A 15,562-nucleotide genomic window follows, 5' to 3' on the forward strand; every position below is an offset into this window, starting at 1 on the left:
AGACTTTAATAATAGATAAAGCATATAATAAATTTACAGTTATATATCTTTCTTTGATAAGCATGAATTTAAAATGTAAAAATTTTAATTATAAAAACCATGAATTGCATATATAAAATTTTATAAATAATTTTAAATATTTAAAATATCATTTAACGTTATATTATTTTATAAGTTATTTTTATTATAAATTAAAATTGAACACATGTATATAAAAAAAAATAGTTATTAATAAATTATTTTAAAATCGAACACGTATTTTAAAAGTAATTATTTTTATTACAAAGACATATTATTATACATGCAAGATTTGCATGAAAAAAAAATTAGCTATCAATAAAATTTTATAAAAATTTATAATAATAAATTTTAAAAGTTGAAAGAATAATTATAAATATAAAACCAGTAATATCAAATAAAAGTAAAAGATATAAACTATTATTTCTTTTAAAATATATCTAACGATTTAAAATAATAACTCATTCGTGTGCCACTTAATTACGTCAGCTGAGCTAATATAGTAAACATGTTTTTAATATTTTTTATTACTCTTGTGTACTTTAATTTAAATTTAAAATTCATAATTAGTAAAATATACAAACAATTTAGAGAGAGAGAGAGAGAAAAAAAAACTAACCAACTTCAACCAAAATAATCTTACGAGGTTTGACAAGAGTTGTTTGCTTTATAAAACTAAACTTAATTTTAGCTCCCTTGTTTACCTTAATTTTAACAAGATCAAGATACAGGGAAAGGAAACGTGAAAAATATCATTATTGATTATTTTAAGGTCCATGGGTGCAACAAAAAGCACTGATTTTGTGATTCTTTTAGTTGGAAGGGTAGAACCGAGACCCGGCCCATTGCCTTCACTCGTGACTCGCAACTGCAACTTGAAACTCCGACGAGTGGTTCTCTACTCTTTTTCTGAGCTCGATCCCGCCAAAATACCATTCAGCCCCAGAGGCGATGGAACCCAATCAAGAAACGGTGACGGTGAACCAAGACGACGACGAATTGGATTCCAAGGAGAGTGTGCTGCAGAAGTACTTCCTCCAAGAATGGAAGATCGTCAAGTCCCTACTCGACGACACCGTTTCCAACGGCCGTGTCTCCGACCCTTCCTCCGTTCACAAAATCAGATCCATTGTACTCTCCCTCCGCTCCTCCCATTTTCACTTCCATTTCTTTCACACTATCACGCTATCACATGCACATGCTTTGCTTCCTGTGAATCTTGAACACTTCTTCCTTATGTACAGATGGACAAGTATCAGGAGCAAGGTCAACTTCTAGAACCTTACCTCGAAACTATAGTTTCTCCACTCATGAACATTATTCGCTCAAGAACAATTGAACTCGGTGTAGCTTCAGATGAAATTCTCGAAACAATTAAGCCAATATGTATTATTATCTATACTTTAGTAACAGTTTGCGGATACAAATCTGTCATTAAGTTTTTTCCGCATCAAGTTTCTGATCTTGAACTTGCGGTGTCTCTCTTGGAGAAGTGTCATCACACAAAATCAGTGACGTCATTGAGGGAGGAAAGCACGGGAGAGATGGAAGCCAAGTGTGTGATGCTGTTGTGGCTCTATATACTTGTATTGGTTCCTTTTGACATTTCCAGTGTTGACACTAGTATTGCTGGCAATGACAATGTAACTGAGTTCGATCTTGCTCCTCTTGTGTTGAGAATAATAGGGTTCTGTAAGGATTATCTCTCAACTGCTGGGCCAATGCGTACTATGGCAGGATTAGTCCTCTCAAGACTACTTACTCGTCCAGACATGCCAAAAGCCTTCACCAGGTTTCTTTAATTTTATTTTATGGCTTATTTAGTAGTGTTAACTTATATTTCTCTCTGTTTACAAATGTAAGAAATGCTTTTCTTATATCTCTTAAAAAAATGTGTATATTTTAATTGTCGCTAGTTCACAACATTATGTCTTATCACTTCAGTCATGTATGCGTGCTTGCATTTGTGTTGTATTGAAGCTTTTGTTTTACTAGTCATCATGGGAAAAAATGAATTGCCTGATAGTTTCTGCGTAGACTTACTTTTCTAATTGCTTCAGCTTTGTTGAGTGGACACATAAGGTCATGTCCTCTGTTACCGAAGATTTACTCCATCATTTCCAATTACTTGGTGGTGTTGAAGCACTGGCTGCTATTTTCAAGGTTTGTTTTTGTCCTTTTTCATTTACACACTCAAATGAAAATGCTTTTATCTTCATTTGTTACCTTCAATGATTCTAACTGTTATAACGTCAATCTGTAAGCAGGCAGGTAGTCGGAATCTCTTGCTTGATGCAATTCCAGTTGTATGGAATGACACTTCAATATTGTACAAGTCCTCAAATGCAGCTAGAAGTCCTTTGCTCCGCAAGTATCTGATGAAGTTAACCCAACGAATTGGACTTACTGCTCTTCCTCATCGTTTACCCTCATGGCGATATATGGTTAGCTTTTCTCTGACCCAATTTTGATGGGATCTCGTATTTAAATTTTTGAAGACATCTTTGTTTGTCATCCATATTTTAGTTATTTTTACTTTTAAGTTTCAATTGGCATATAAAGATACAGGAATTAATTAACTACAGTTATATTATATGCATTATTCAGAAATGCATGTCATGCTGACAAAACAACAAATGCTGCTCATGCAAGTCAAGAGGTGGATGTAGAACTTGAAACAGAATTGGATGGGTGAAATTGGAGCTCTTATTGATAATGGAAATAAGAAAAGTTGAACTCAAAGATCCCTTAGTAATTTGGCTATGGCATGCTAGATAATTTGTCTTCTTGAAAATTTAAGCTACTCTAAGGTAATGAAATAATTTTTATCATGTTAAGCTACTATAAGGTACTCTTCATGAAATAATTTTTATCATGTTACAGAACCAAGTCAACTTAGTTGAGCTAAGCGTTAAATGTAAACATCTTGAAATTAAGTTGTTTGGTCCCTTGATCAAAGCTAACTGTACTGGCAACAAAAATTTTTACTCCAGCATTTGATTTTCATCAGTGTTACATGATTATGGATTACAAATATTTGGGCATCATAGCTTCTTTTAGCAGGACACTTGTGTATTAGTAATTGTCTTATCATAAGCAACTGTAGAAGCTTCATGTCTGTCATCTTGCCTTAATGACTCTATTGCTATTATGCAGGGAAGAATCACCAAACTTAATGTTTCTTTGAATACATCCAATGCTGTGAATGACAACTACTCCAACACAAATGAAGTTGCAGATGGGGAAGAAGATGAGGATATGGATGTTCCAGAATATGTTGAAGAGATTATTGAGATGTTGTTATCTGGTTTGAGGGATATGGTATGTCTAAAGGGTGAGATTCTTATAGTGAATTTTGTGTATCACCTTTATGCTATGCTGCTTAGTTCTGGTGACAAAAGATATGAAATTACGACTAAATGCATGCCAATGATGACACGTCCGAAAGGAAATGGATGACTCGATTTCTTTGTAAATTGTTTGTATATAGGAGCCTTTTAAACTATTGAAAGTTGTAATAACTCTGTTGATATTGTTCATTTGTCATAAATCATGAGATAGTTCTCTTAAAAATATCTAAAAGCAACATTGTTGATGTCATTGTATGAATTTGCATGAGATGTGAAACTATGCTGATATTGCATTTATCTGTGCAATATAAAATAAAATTGATCCACTGAACTGGATGAATGCTGTTGGATATGAAGGAGTTCAGACATTATTTGATATAAGTGAGCTGTCTATGTTTGAGATACCAAAATGGAGAAGTATTCCAAATGACTAAAAACACTGCTCCTGTATTGGTGTGGTATCGTAATGATTTATATTACTGCTAGCCCCTTTATTTTTGTGGTTTCCATAGATCCTCAAACATGTCTTGTCTGATTTGGGTTGTATACTGTAGTATTAGGTGTAGGGTGAATAGCATTGCTCTATCAAAATAATTCAAGGGCTTTTGCTTAACAGTATAATCTATTAGGATGAGTGATTCTTTGTAATAATACTGGAGCCCAATTGACATGGTTTGAACCTTATTGTTTATAATATGTATTTATATTTCAGTTTAAATAATTGTTTTGTTTCAATACCACTTAGAAATAGTTCTGAGCATTTACTTTGTCCATGTCAAAAATCTGATCACCTTTCACATGAGATAGTACTAGACTTGAAGCTTAACAGCTTAAGCTTTTAGCTCATTTCATTTTAGTACTTTAATCTGAAACTTGGTGTGGACATTACTTAATTGGTGCAATTCTCATATCTATCTTTTCCTTCTTGTTGAAAAATAGCAGCCAGTGAAATGACAATAACTTTAAGGGTGTGGAGGAGTTAGAGAAGCTATGAGTTGTCTGAAGCCCAGGCCTGTGTTTATACCAGAGGGAAGAGAATAAAGTAGTTTCATTGTTGGTCAATTTCTCTTCAATTAAAATCCCAACTAACAGCAATCAATTGTCTAGAATCCTTTACTGGTACCTCATTCCTTAGTAGTTTTTCTATAACACACCTCTCCCCCATGCCAAGAAGGGCTTGTGGTAAATTAATTACGTGAATTGTCCGTTGGTGCCTATAAAGAACATGCCATTACCAACGGCATACTATTGTTTAAACATCACAGAAATTCATGAAGTGCTACTTAAGATGATTATATTTTCTTCATCCTGTTTCTCTCTCTCTATTTTTCATCACTTTAATGAGAAAATCAATTCTGGCATTGGATTGTAGGATACTGTTGTCCGCTGGTCTGCAGCAAAAGGTATCGGACGCATAAGTTCACATCTGACATCTTCCCTTTCTGAGGAGGTTTTATCATCTGTTTTGGAGCTGTTTTCACCTGGTGAGGTGTGAGATACTAAACTTTTGTTTGCATAAGTTCCTGAGCACTGTAATTTACTAATTCAATTTACATCCACCTAGTTTTATATCAGTACTGCATGGCAGGTTTACTGTATTAACTATTTCCACTGTTATAGCTGATGTGTAAACCTTTTTTCAGGGCGATGGTTCATGGCATGGAGGCTGCTTAGCTTTGGCTGAACTTGCTCGGAGAGGCTTGCTTTTACCTGCTAGTCTTCCCAAAGTTGTTCCAGTTATTGTGAAGGTGGTGTTTATAATTGATAGATTATAACAATAGATTTATGGATATAGGATTTGTGACTTCAAACTATTTTGGCTGCTTATAATTATTTAGTTTTTTTGGAGTACTTTGTTTATATGCTACTGAGACTTGAAACAAGAACCTTAAGGATAGCCTTGACATCTTGTAGTACCTTAGAGGTGACATGATTATCTTGGCAGCTCAAACATTTAACATGTGAGTTTCTGATGCATATGACTGAGAAAAAGATAGAAGACGAAGTGATCAGTTTCATTTTGAATCATACTAAATGTTAAACCACTATACTACACCTGCCAAACCATGCTCAATAAAATTGCTTAAGACCATATAAGAATTTTTGGAGTTAGCAAACATTTCCTGAAAACTTATGTTGAGAAAAGAAGCCAGGAAGTTACTCCATATATATTTTTTCTATACATTATTGATATCTAATTGATAAAGAGGTCAATGACAAATGATTTCCATAGATAAGATCAAGCAAACAAAGGGCATTTTGACTATAGGAGAGAATGTGTCATCATAATTCGAACAAAAAATTAGGTGTAACTTTTGGTTACTAGACCAGCCTTCAATTGGTTCACTTTGTTGTCAGGACCAACTTTAACAGTGTAGACCCATTGATAACCAACAATAAACAGCACACTTCCTAAGGAGAGGAATGAGGTCCCAAGTACTATTATGTTGGAGCGCACTCATCTAAGTCATAACTTGTTTTCTGTCAAAATGAGCTAGGATATTACTTGTACACTTGAGAATTGAAATAGAAGATAAAGAAGACAAGCAAATGTAATAGAAAAAAGATAAATGATGCTAACTAATATTAAATAATGAGAGATAATGATTGAGTATAACGTATACTTTTACAAATCAAAATGGAAATGTCTGACTTAGGAAAATGGCAAGAGAGAGTGGATGATGTGCCACCAAAGGTAAATCAATAGCAGAATAATTATATGTTGATGGTGGAGTAAGAAAGAGTTGATGTCATTGATAGACCTGCAATAGGCGAGCAAGAAATGAAGCAACAGTGAATCATAAAACATGATAGACTCAAAAAAGAAAACATTAGGGGATATAAGATGATGACAAAGAGTAAGAGAATATAGCATTTGTACCCTATTTCAAATTGAATATAGCCAAGAAAGATACATTTGTTGTTGACCTTACAAGAGTACCAATCATTGTTTTGATATAACTAGATCTATTCTTTGCTGCATATATTTAATAATAATGAGTTTTTTTTTTGGATATTTCTTGCTATTGGCCAAACATTTTATTTTGTTGTTTCTTATTCGAGAGATGGATCCTATGTTGCTATGTAACAGCAGTAATAATAAGTATACATTTTTATATTAGGCACTACATTATGATGTTCGAAGAGGTCCACACAGTGTTGGGTCTCATGTACGTGATGCTGCTGCATATGTATGTTGGGCATTTGGACGTGCATATTATCATACAGATATGAGGAGCATTTTAGAAGAGCTTTCGCCACACCTCCTAACAGTGGCATGCTATGACCGCGAGGTCCTTATATCTTCTATGTCCTTCTCATGACATTATCTGTTTTAGAAAGATTCACTCATGTAAATAAGATGGCTAACTAACCTGTGATACTTAGGTTAACTGCAGAAGAGCAGCAGCAGCAGCTTTTCAGGAGAATGTTGGAAGACAAGGAAATTATCCACATGGCATTGACATAGTGATAGCTGCAGATTATTTTTCACTTTCTTCGCGAGTAAACTCTTATCTTCATGTTGCTGTCTCCATTGCTCATTATGAAGGATATCTTCTACCATTTGTGGATGACCTGCTGGATAGAAAAATTTGTCACTGGGTATGTCTAATTAAATCTCTCTCTAAGTTGCCAAATCTTCTGCTCACTTTTTGACCCTAATTGCACTAGCAATATGGATTTATGGTTTATTTTCTAAATGAAGGCCATATAACACAAGCTATCTGGATGCTGAATAGAATAAAATTTTTTGTAGAGAAATCATTCATAGGAGAGAGGTGACAGAGGTATTTTTTCAGTGTGTGCGTGCTTTTTGGTCACTAATATGACATTTGATGAAATTTTCTTCTTTTCAGGAGTCATACATTAGGAATATTTCTTTATAGTTATATACTTTTATTGTTTCCTCAAATTTATTTTTTAAATCATTCAAAGGATGAAAAGGAGTTATGCCTTGTGTATATATTTGCTTTGTTATACGTGTGACTAAAGAGCAAAGAGGATGGTCTAGCCTTTTTATTTTGTTTATATTTTAGTCTTATTATTCCTTGTCACTATATATATTTTTGGCTTAAATCCATTCAGATCTTGGCATTTATCAATAGTTTATGGTTTTTTTTTGTTGCTTCCTGTTGCTCAATTTTCTTAATATATTGAGAGAAGTTACTTGGAAATTATATCTCCAGGATAAAAGCTTGCGAGAACTTGCTGCAGAGGCCCTTTCTCTTCTTGTAAAATATGATCCTCAGTTTTTTGCGAGCACTGTCATGGAAAAATTAATTCCTTGTACTCTTTCATCTGATTTATGCATGCGCCATGGTGCAACATTGGCAACTGGAGAACTTGTGTTAGCTTTACATCAATGCAATTTTTCTCTTCCCTCAGGTTGATGCTTTCTTGCAACTTTTGATTATGCTATTGCCTTTTGTAATGGAAGTAAAACAGGTTTTCTTCTAAAAAAAATGAAGGAACAAATATGGAATAGGACGCTATTGCTATCTTCTTTCTGTTAATGTATTTTTGGTTATACAGATCTCTGTATGTATCGTCCATAATTTAAATTTGTTTTTAGAAATTGAAGAGATGATTTCCAAGTGTCTGATACACACTTAGAAGCTGAAATCCCAGTCTTATCTCACATATATAAATTCAGAAACTTAACTGTTCAGAGTAGTGACTCCAATATTATCAGGCATACTTTCGCTTTTTTCTTTCCCTCAACTTTATATGGTCATATATAAAGTTGCTGATTTTCCATCTGACTTTTAAGTGAACTTAATGATTACTGCACCATCCAGTTTTATTACAGACGAGTTGAATGATTTATTTTTCTTTTGTTTTCTTATTTACATGAGATTGAAAGAGAATATCATTTATTTCAGAAAAAATACTTTCAGTAAGAAACTTGCGAACTTAAATTGCTGGAACAATTTAACTTTATTCCTTAACATGATAAGAATATGAATACGAGTCTTGGACTGAGGGATTAGTTATGTGGCTTGTGATTGAGGATCAATGAATAACAAGTTTTAGTCAAGTCTGTCTTGCCAACTAATTGTCATGGTTTAACCTTCTCTTCATTGAAGGTGATTAGTTTCAAAATATATATGATGTTTGCTGAACCGTGACATTTTTTAAATTGTCATTGACAGATAAACAGAAAAGTCTTGCTGGCGTTGTTCCTGCTATTGAGAAAGCACGGCTTTATCGTGGAAAGGGAGGAGAGATAATGCGTGCAGCTGTTTCTCGATTTATTGAATGCATCTCCATATCAAAGGTGGCATTATCAGAGAAGATAAGAAAAAGCTTACTTGATACTCTTAATGAGAATTTGAGACATCCTAATTCTCAGATACAGGTTCTATCCCTTTGATAGAAGCAATTTGCATTACCATTAATTTTTGTTTAATTAGATCAGCTTATGTCAGATGCACATGAGACATCATACAAGCAATATCTTCACTTGATGTACAGAATGCTGCTGTTAAAGGCCTGAAACACTTTATCTGTGCATACATGCATGCTTCAGATAATAAAGGTACAAGTAATGTGACAGCAAAGTACCTCAGTATGTTGACTGATCCAAATGTTGCTGTAAGGAGAGGGTCTGCGTTGGCAATAGGTGTTTTGCCATATGAGTTATTAGCCAGTCAATGGAGAGAAGTGCTTTTGAAGCTTTGTGGCTGTTGTACAATTGAGGTGCTTCACGCAGTCACAAATGCTATATATTATAATATCTTGGTTTCACTGATTGTGTTAGATTTTTTCCTCTGTGCAGGAAAATCCTGAAGACCGAGATACTGAAGCACGAGTAAATGCTGTCAAAGGGCTCACATCAGTGTGTGAAACATTAATTAATGAAAGAGAAGATACTGCTACCTCTTTCATTGAGAATGATTTTTCTCTGTTTATTCTGATAAAGAATGAGGTGATGATGAGTTTATTTAAAGCTCTTGATGACTATTCTGTTGATAATAGAGGTGATGTAGGTTCTTGGGTTCGTGAGGCTGCTTTAGATGGCCTTGAAAAATGTACATACATGCTATGTAAGATAGACAAGTTGTTGTTCTGTTTGTCTGGAAGATCAGACGGAAATGAAATTGAATCTATTGCACATCCTTCAACTGATACTGTGCTTAAGAACAACCAAGACTTGTCATTATTCGATGAAAATCTTGCTACCAATTTAGTGGGAGGAATTTGTAAGCAAGCTGTGGAGAAGATGGATAAGCTGAGAGAAGCAGCAGCCAATGTTCTCTGCAGAATATTGTACAACCAGATGATTTATATTCCATATATACCTTTCCGAGAAAAATTAGAAGAAATCATTCCTCAGGAAGCAGATGCAAAATGGGCTGTAAGTTTATATAGATATGTCATCAGTTCTTGATGTTGGTAGCATAGAAATTTTTTTATTGAAAGACAATTCTGCTTTATTGTAGGTTCCTTCCTATTCTTTCCCTCGCTTTATACAGTTACTTCAATTTGGTTGTTATAGCAAAGATGTGCTATCAGGTTTAGTTATATCTATTGGTGGGTTGCAAGATTCTTTGAAGAGGGTATCCCTCTTGACACTATTGGAATATCTTGAAGGAGTTGAATATGAAGACCCTAATACAAGAACATCCAGGGCATACATGCTATCTGTTGACATCCTGTGGGTTCTCCAACAATATAAGAAATGCGACAGAGTTATCATACCCACATTAAAGGTATTAAATTTCTTAAACAATGCTTAATTATTCTTGCTTTGTCAAACTGAGCATTCAAAAGATTTGGTTCTATTTTATACAATTTTTTCTTTCTTGGGAAAAAACAACTTTTGTGTAAACAGAGTGCTAGTTCTAAGCTCAAAATCAACAACCCATCACGCAACAACTCACTCAATTGAAATCACAAGCATAAATAATAGCATGACAAGCAGTCATGTACTCTCATCTTGAATTAGGATATCTTTTCTTTTTACTGAGGAAGGACTTTGATATTTAAGTATCAATTTGATGCAGAAATGTATTATAAAGGGTGAGGGAGAGAAAGAACCTAAGAGAGAAGGAAGGGCTACTGTATAATGGAATACACTATCTTCATTTTAGTTTGGTTTCAATTGCGTATTTATTTATTGTAATAAATCAGGTGTAGTACTAGTGGAGTACAATGTACTACTACTCAAACAGCCTCAAAATCTAGAAAAGGCTACATGTGACTTTCTGACCAAAAACAGTTTGGGTTACAAAATGAAGATTATTTGTAAAGGTCCAATAATTCCACTATATTCAGTTACCTACAAGGTAAGAATGATCCGTGGGTTGTAGTTGAAAGATTTCTATGCTTGGCATTCCTAGGCATTTATGTTTTGAGCATAAAAAATCCTGTTTAGTTGCCTACTTGTGTGCCTCCTCTGTTGTGAAATGTAAATCTACATCCATGATTTGCACTTAGTATTATCCATGAATCTCTAATATACTGATGAACTATTCTGCACTCCAGACCATCGAGATTCTGTTCAGCAAAAAGATATTCCTTAATATGGAGGTTAGTCTGCCATTTTATTCTTTATTTTTCATCTTTCCTGTCAGTAGGTCTTCTAATACTCCTTTTATTGTCTATTTCTGCATTGGTTTGGTGATCAAGTAACCCACTATATTGATCAAGTAAACCAGTAACATTTAAGTGGAACTGTGGAAGTGATGAAAAGGTAAAACGAAAAAAGGAAGAAAAAGAATAATGACAAGTATTAGAAGGGAACTTTCTACAAAGTCTAGATGCATTAAATCTTTATCATGCAGACATCTTGAACCCCAATGATAGCAACTCCATATGTTCATTTAACCTCCTTTAGTTGTGAACTCTTTTTGTGTAACTTGTAGAACATATTGCTCAGTTACCTGTTTGTGCATTAAGACCAACAAGGTTTGTATAATGTTGAAACGTCAGAAAACAGTGCCTACAAGGAAAAAATGCATGACTCAGCCACTGCATGTTAAGGTTATCTGGGTATCCTCCATTTTTGTTTATGAAATACTATATACTTCAGTATATAGTTGTTCATGGGCTTTCAGAAAATGTATTTTCTTTATTGTGACAAGAAAGGGGAGAGTATATAAGATTTAGTAACTTGGAGACAGACAGAATACCGCAATTTCTCTTCGGTAGTGGATTTAAGAGTACTATATGTAGTAGATCCCACTGATTAAACCACCAAGAGAATTATGCAGTAAAATGATTTAATATGCAAAATCATGTTAGCTGAAATTGGATGAAGTACGTACTCAATATAACTTGAGCAACTAAAGTCTAAAGAATGACAGGATTAAGGATTGCAGAGAACAAGACAAGTAAAAAGAATTCGGGGATTCATAAGTAAAAATTGGTCAAGATGCATATATTTCTGTTTAAAAAATGAGCCATGGGAAGTTTTTGGTTCCATCCTTCTATTTCTTGATTTTATCTTACAAATGCTTGGTGCAAGCATTTTGATTAATAAATTATATTTTACAGGCTCATACTCCAACTTTTTGTGCTGCTGTTTTGGATTCTCTGGCAATTGAATTGAAGGGATCAAAAGACTTCTCTAAGTTGTATGCTGGTATTGCAATACTTAGTTATGTAGCTTCGTTGTCAGAACCAATCAATATGAGGGCCTTTTCTCAGCTTCTTAACTTTCTTGGTCATCGTTACCCTAAGGTAAATCCAGAATATTCATCAGTGCGAGATTCTCAATTTGGCAACTTGTTTTTCGCTTAAAAGAAAGCAATCACCTCCAAAGTAGATAGAGCTCTTTTTCCCAATTAAGGGATCATTTACTTGCGCTTATTTTAGAAGGAATTTTTTTTACTAAATATGTTTAAAAAATTTATATAACTTTTTTTTTTTAATGTTTTTTAGTGTTTTTCTCAAACGATAAAAAAGAGTAATTAAAAATACTGTAAAAAAAGGTGTATCATAAAATTACTTTTTGACTTAAACAAATGGGTCATTACTTTTTTTCCTTGCTCTGTGGCTTCTCATTTTGTTTTATTTTGGTTTGTTCGTTAATCAGATTCGAAAAGCTTCAGCTGAACAGCTCTACCTTGTACTCTTGCAAAATGGGAATATTGTGGCTGAAGACAAGATTGAGAAAGCACTCGAAATTATTTCCGAGACTTGCTGGGATGGTGATATTGATTTAGCTAAACACCAAAGATTAAAAATGTATGAGATTGTAGGTTTGGAGGCGGGACCACTTGGCAATAATAGTGATGGAACATCAGGGAAAACCAGCGGTAAGAAGCCTACGGTCTTGGATGAAAATGCATCATATTCCTCATTAGTTGAGTCATCTGGATTCTAATTTTTGTTGGACCGATCCCAGAGTTGCTGTTTTATAATGTAACTTGCTATAGTTGACACTAGGTATGAAATTTTCATGGTCATTGGTCAATTTCCAACCATACTCGTGTCCTCAAAGGATGTTATGCATTCACTGGAGTGAAGATTTGGATTATGTGAGGGTTTTTGTGTGTGTGTGTGTGTATTACTGAGTCTCACTTTTGTTCTACGAGTAATAGATCCCACACATTTCGGATTTTTAAAGTTAACATTCCAATTTGATCATGAGCATTCATGGCCTATGAGCTGTTCTGGTAATTTCGTAGTTGTCCGTCACTGAAGAACTTAATAAGTACAGCCACACTGTCTCTTAAGTTGTATATAACTAAGAAGAATGTCTGTATCGTTTGAGTATGTAAATAGATACGGCTGAATACGCATACAGTAAACTTGCGCAATTTCAAAGAAATTTCTTAGCCTGGCTAATTCTTGCGAACTGTAGCAATTTGTCTTAAAAGAAAATTCAAAGAGAATCTTCTACCGCACACACATTAAGATGAAAGAAAACCTGTGAATTGTATTATATTAAGGCTCAATCCAATCTAATTCAATGAGGGAAAAGTTTAACCACATTTAATTAAATCTCCTGGTGAGGTGGTATTCTGGTAGTTTAAACATATCCTGGGGCGTCCACCTCTATGATCCGGCTAAAATAAGTTATGTCGTAATATAAAGTAATTTGCACTCATAAAATACACTTATCCACACAGATAAACTCAAGTTTTTGAAGGATAAATTTTGTATACCGATACCGTTTCATAACTTAAAAAAATCTAAATTATATTAATTTAACTACAAAATTACCTAATTTTTGTCTCATAATAAATTTACTCAACATTTTAAAAATTATTATACATTAAAATAAAGTAATTGAATATATCGCATGATTTATTTGAAAGTTTCAATTAAGTAGTTCTACTTATGTTATTTTACTTTTAATACACTCTTTTCATTATATTTTATTATTAATTAAAATATAATGAAACTCAAAAAAGATAATGTGAATTTAGTTTTTATTTAAAAAGCTCAAAGACATACACATACAACTTCATCCACTCAAACTCCAACTCTGAATTAATAACAACTTTAAGTATTTAATGATATATTAAATATTAATTAAAACATTTAACGTTACTCATAAGGTATGATAAAAATTTTGAATAGCCATTACTCTTAAGATAATGGTGAGCAAATCACCAAGCGTGTAATAATTATAGGTATAGCAATGACTTACTTTATTCTATCAATTAACTATTGGATTTTTCTTACAATGGACCCCAAATTTCCTATTAGATCAAGAATAAGAAATCCACAATTGCATCCTACCTGCCAATCAGACAAAGTGACAAGCGTTTATTTATACTTTCCAAATGGTACAGTTATACTGTGACAGGACACTGGCTATTGGCCTGAAATTTCCTTAAGGGAAAAGCACCTTAACAACCCAACTTTGGTTGTCCCCGGTTCATGTTTCTTAGCGTAAAATGCCAAATCTTCTGCCTTACGAGACACGCACAACACCTACCTTTTCCCTTGTGAAAGGAGGTTTCAGGCCGTGTTACTTGGCTTTACACACTGAAACTCGCCTTATCCTCATAACCAACTTCATCTCAATCTAGTTGCAGAATAAGAGTTCTATAAAAGTTCATCTCATTTGGTTGGCCTTTTGGGACGATAAAACAGTACTGTGTTTGTGCTTCTTAATTCTTGAGAACAATAAAGTCACTACTTGCATGCATTTCCTTCTTATTTAGTTATTACTGTGTGCTGGAATTTGCTTATTGTCTTCGGTGCACAAGGAGTAAGTTTCTTTCCTGTGTTTGGCTAACAGGCACCATGTTGGAGGGACATCAACTTTTGGGCTTTGGCTTCTTTATGGTTGGTTTATGGCACCTCTTCAACCACATCAAGCTTCATGCTCTTTGTTCCAAGTCTTACTCATCAACTTTATGGTTTCCCACCACAATATCAAGATACTTAGAACTCCACTTCGTCATGGCAAGCTGCACAATCTTCATTGCCATGGAACTCTTCATCGCTCCAGTTCATCACCAACCATTTGACCCTGATGGAACCATTCCCGCCAACCATCTCCACAACTTTGAACACTCCTCCATGGCTTTGGCTTTCTTGGTTTATGCTACCTTTGCCATAGTTTTTGATAGAAAATGCATCAAAGCTCAACATGAGCTCACTCATTTGCTGGGAGCCATAGCTTTTGTACAACAGTTTCTTCTTATCCACCTTCACTCTAGAGATCACATGGGGCCAGAAGGCCAATACCACTTGTTGTTGCAACTTCTGGTCCTTGTTTCATTTGTTACAACCCTGATGGGAATTGGCTTTCCTAAGAGCTTCTTGGTCAGCTTTGTACGTTCTGTCAGCATAATCTTCCAAGGTGTGTGGCTTATGATCATGGGGTTCTTGCTTTGGACACCTGGATTTCAAGCCAAAGGTTGCTTCTTGCATCTTAAGGATGATGGTGATCATGAGGTCAGGTGCAGTGATGATGAGGCCCTTCATCGTGCTGTCTCCTTAGTTAACATTCAGTTCAGCTGGTTGTTGATTGGAGTCACCATTTTTGCAATGTCTTTCTACTTGACTTTGGTTAGAAGATATGGTGAAAAATTGGAGTATGTTTCACTGAGAAAGGAGGAACTTTACCGTGAAGAAGATGGCTCAAACATCGACGTTGAATCCCAATCCCAAAAGAAAAGCATGCATGAGTAAATGTAAAGCACTTTGTAAAATATATCCTCTAGTAATTAACGTTTAAATTGTAGAAATATATTGTTTAAATTCTACTTCTAGAAATAAAAAATTAA

At 34.3% G+C, this 15,562-nt stretch overlaps 1 protein-coding gene across 2 annotated transcripts; it reads left to right on the forward strand.

Annotated features, from left to right (window-relative positions):
• The first annotated feature begins 914 nt into the window (after positions 1-914).
• LOC113871229 (tubulin-folding cofactor D) lies at positions 915-15,517 on the forward strand. 2 transcript variants are annotated; one of them, XM_027508183.1, is made up of 17 exons: positions 915-1,149; positions 1,263-1,810; positions 2,079-2,181; positions 2,286-2,462; positions 3,175-3,339; positions 4,741-4,857; positions 5,012-5,116; positions 6,491-6,661; positions 6,756-6,971; positions 7,556-7,754; positions 8,522-8,727; positions 8,844-9,068; positions 9,148-9,726; positions 9,812-10,081; positions 10,857-10,901; positions 11,868-12,053; positions 12,409-12,975. In XM_027508183.1, exons 1-17 carry the CDS (start codon positions 970-972, stop codon positions 12,697-12,699), a joined length of 3,783 nt encoding a protein of 1,260 aa, XP_027363984.1. In that variant the 5' UTR covers positions 915-969; the 3' UTR covers positions 12,700-12,975. The 2 variants fall into 2 exon arrangements, with proteins under 2 accessions (XP_027363984.1, XP_027363985.1); XM_027508184.1 differs by lacking the exons at positions 915-1,149; positions 1,263-1,810; positions 2,079-2,181; ... (2 more) ...; positions 4,741-4,857; positions 5,012-5,116 and adding an exon at positions 14,569-15,517 and having other exon boundaries at positions 6,557-6,661; positions 6,767-6,971; positions 12,409-12,631.
• Positions 15,518-15,562: the final 45 nt, after the last annotated feature.

Source organism: Abrus precatorius, unplaced genomic scaffold, assembly GCF_003935025.1.
Source record: "Abrus precatorius isolate BTA unplaced genomic scaffold, Abrus_2018 Scaffold7, whole genome shotgun sequence".
In the NCBI taxonomy this organism is placed as follows: domain Eukaryota; kingdom Viridiplantae; phylum Streptophyta; class Magnoliopsida; order Fabales; family Fabaceae; genus Abrus; species Abrus precatorius.

Bases quoted from the DNA above. Each gene is read 5' to 3' on its own strand.
- LOC113871229 (XM_027508183.1), top strand. From the start codon at position 970: ATGGAACCCAATCAAGAAACGGTGACGGTGAACCAAGACGACGACGAA. The intron at 6,662-6,755 runs GTCCTTATATCT...TGTGATACTTAG, and splicing joins TGGCATGCTATGACCGCGAG to GTTAACTGCAGAAGAGCAGC. The intron at 6,972-7,555 runs GTATGTCTAATT...TTATATCTCCAG, and splicing joins ATAGAAAAATTTGTCACTGG to GATAAAAGCTTGCGAGAACT.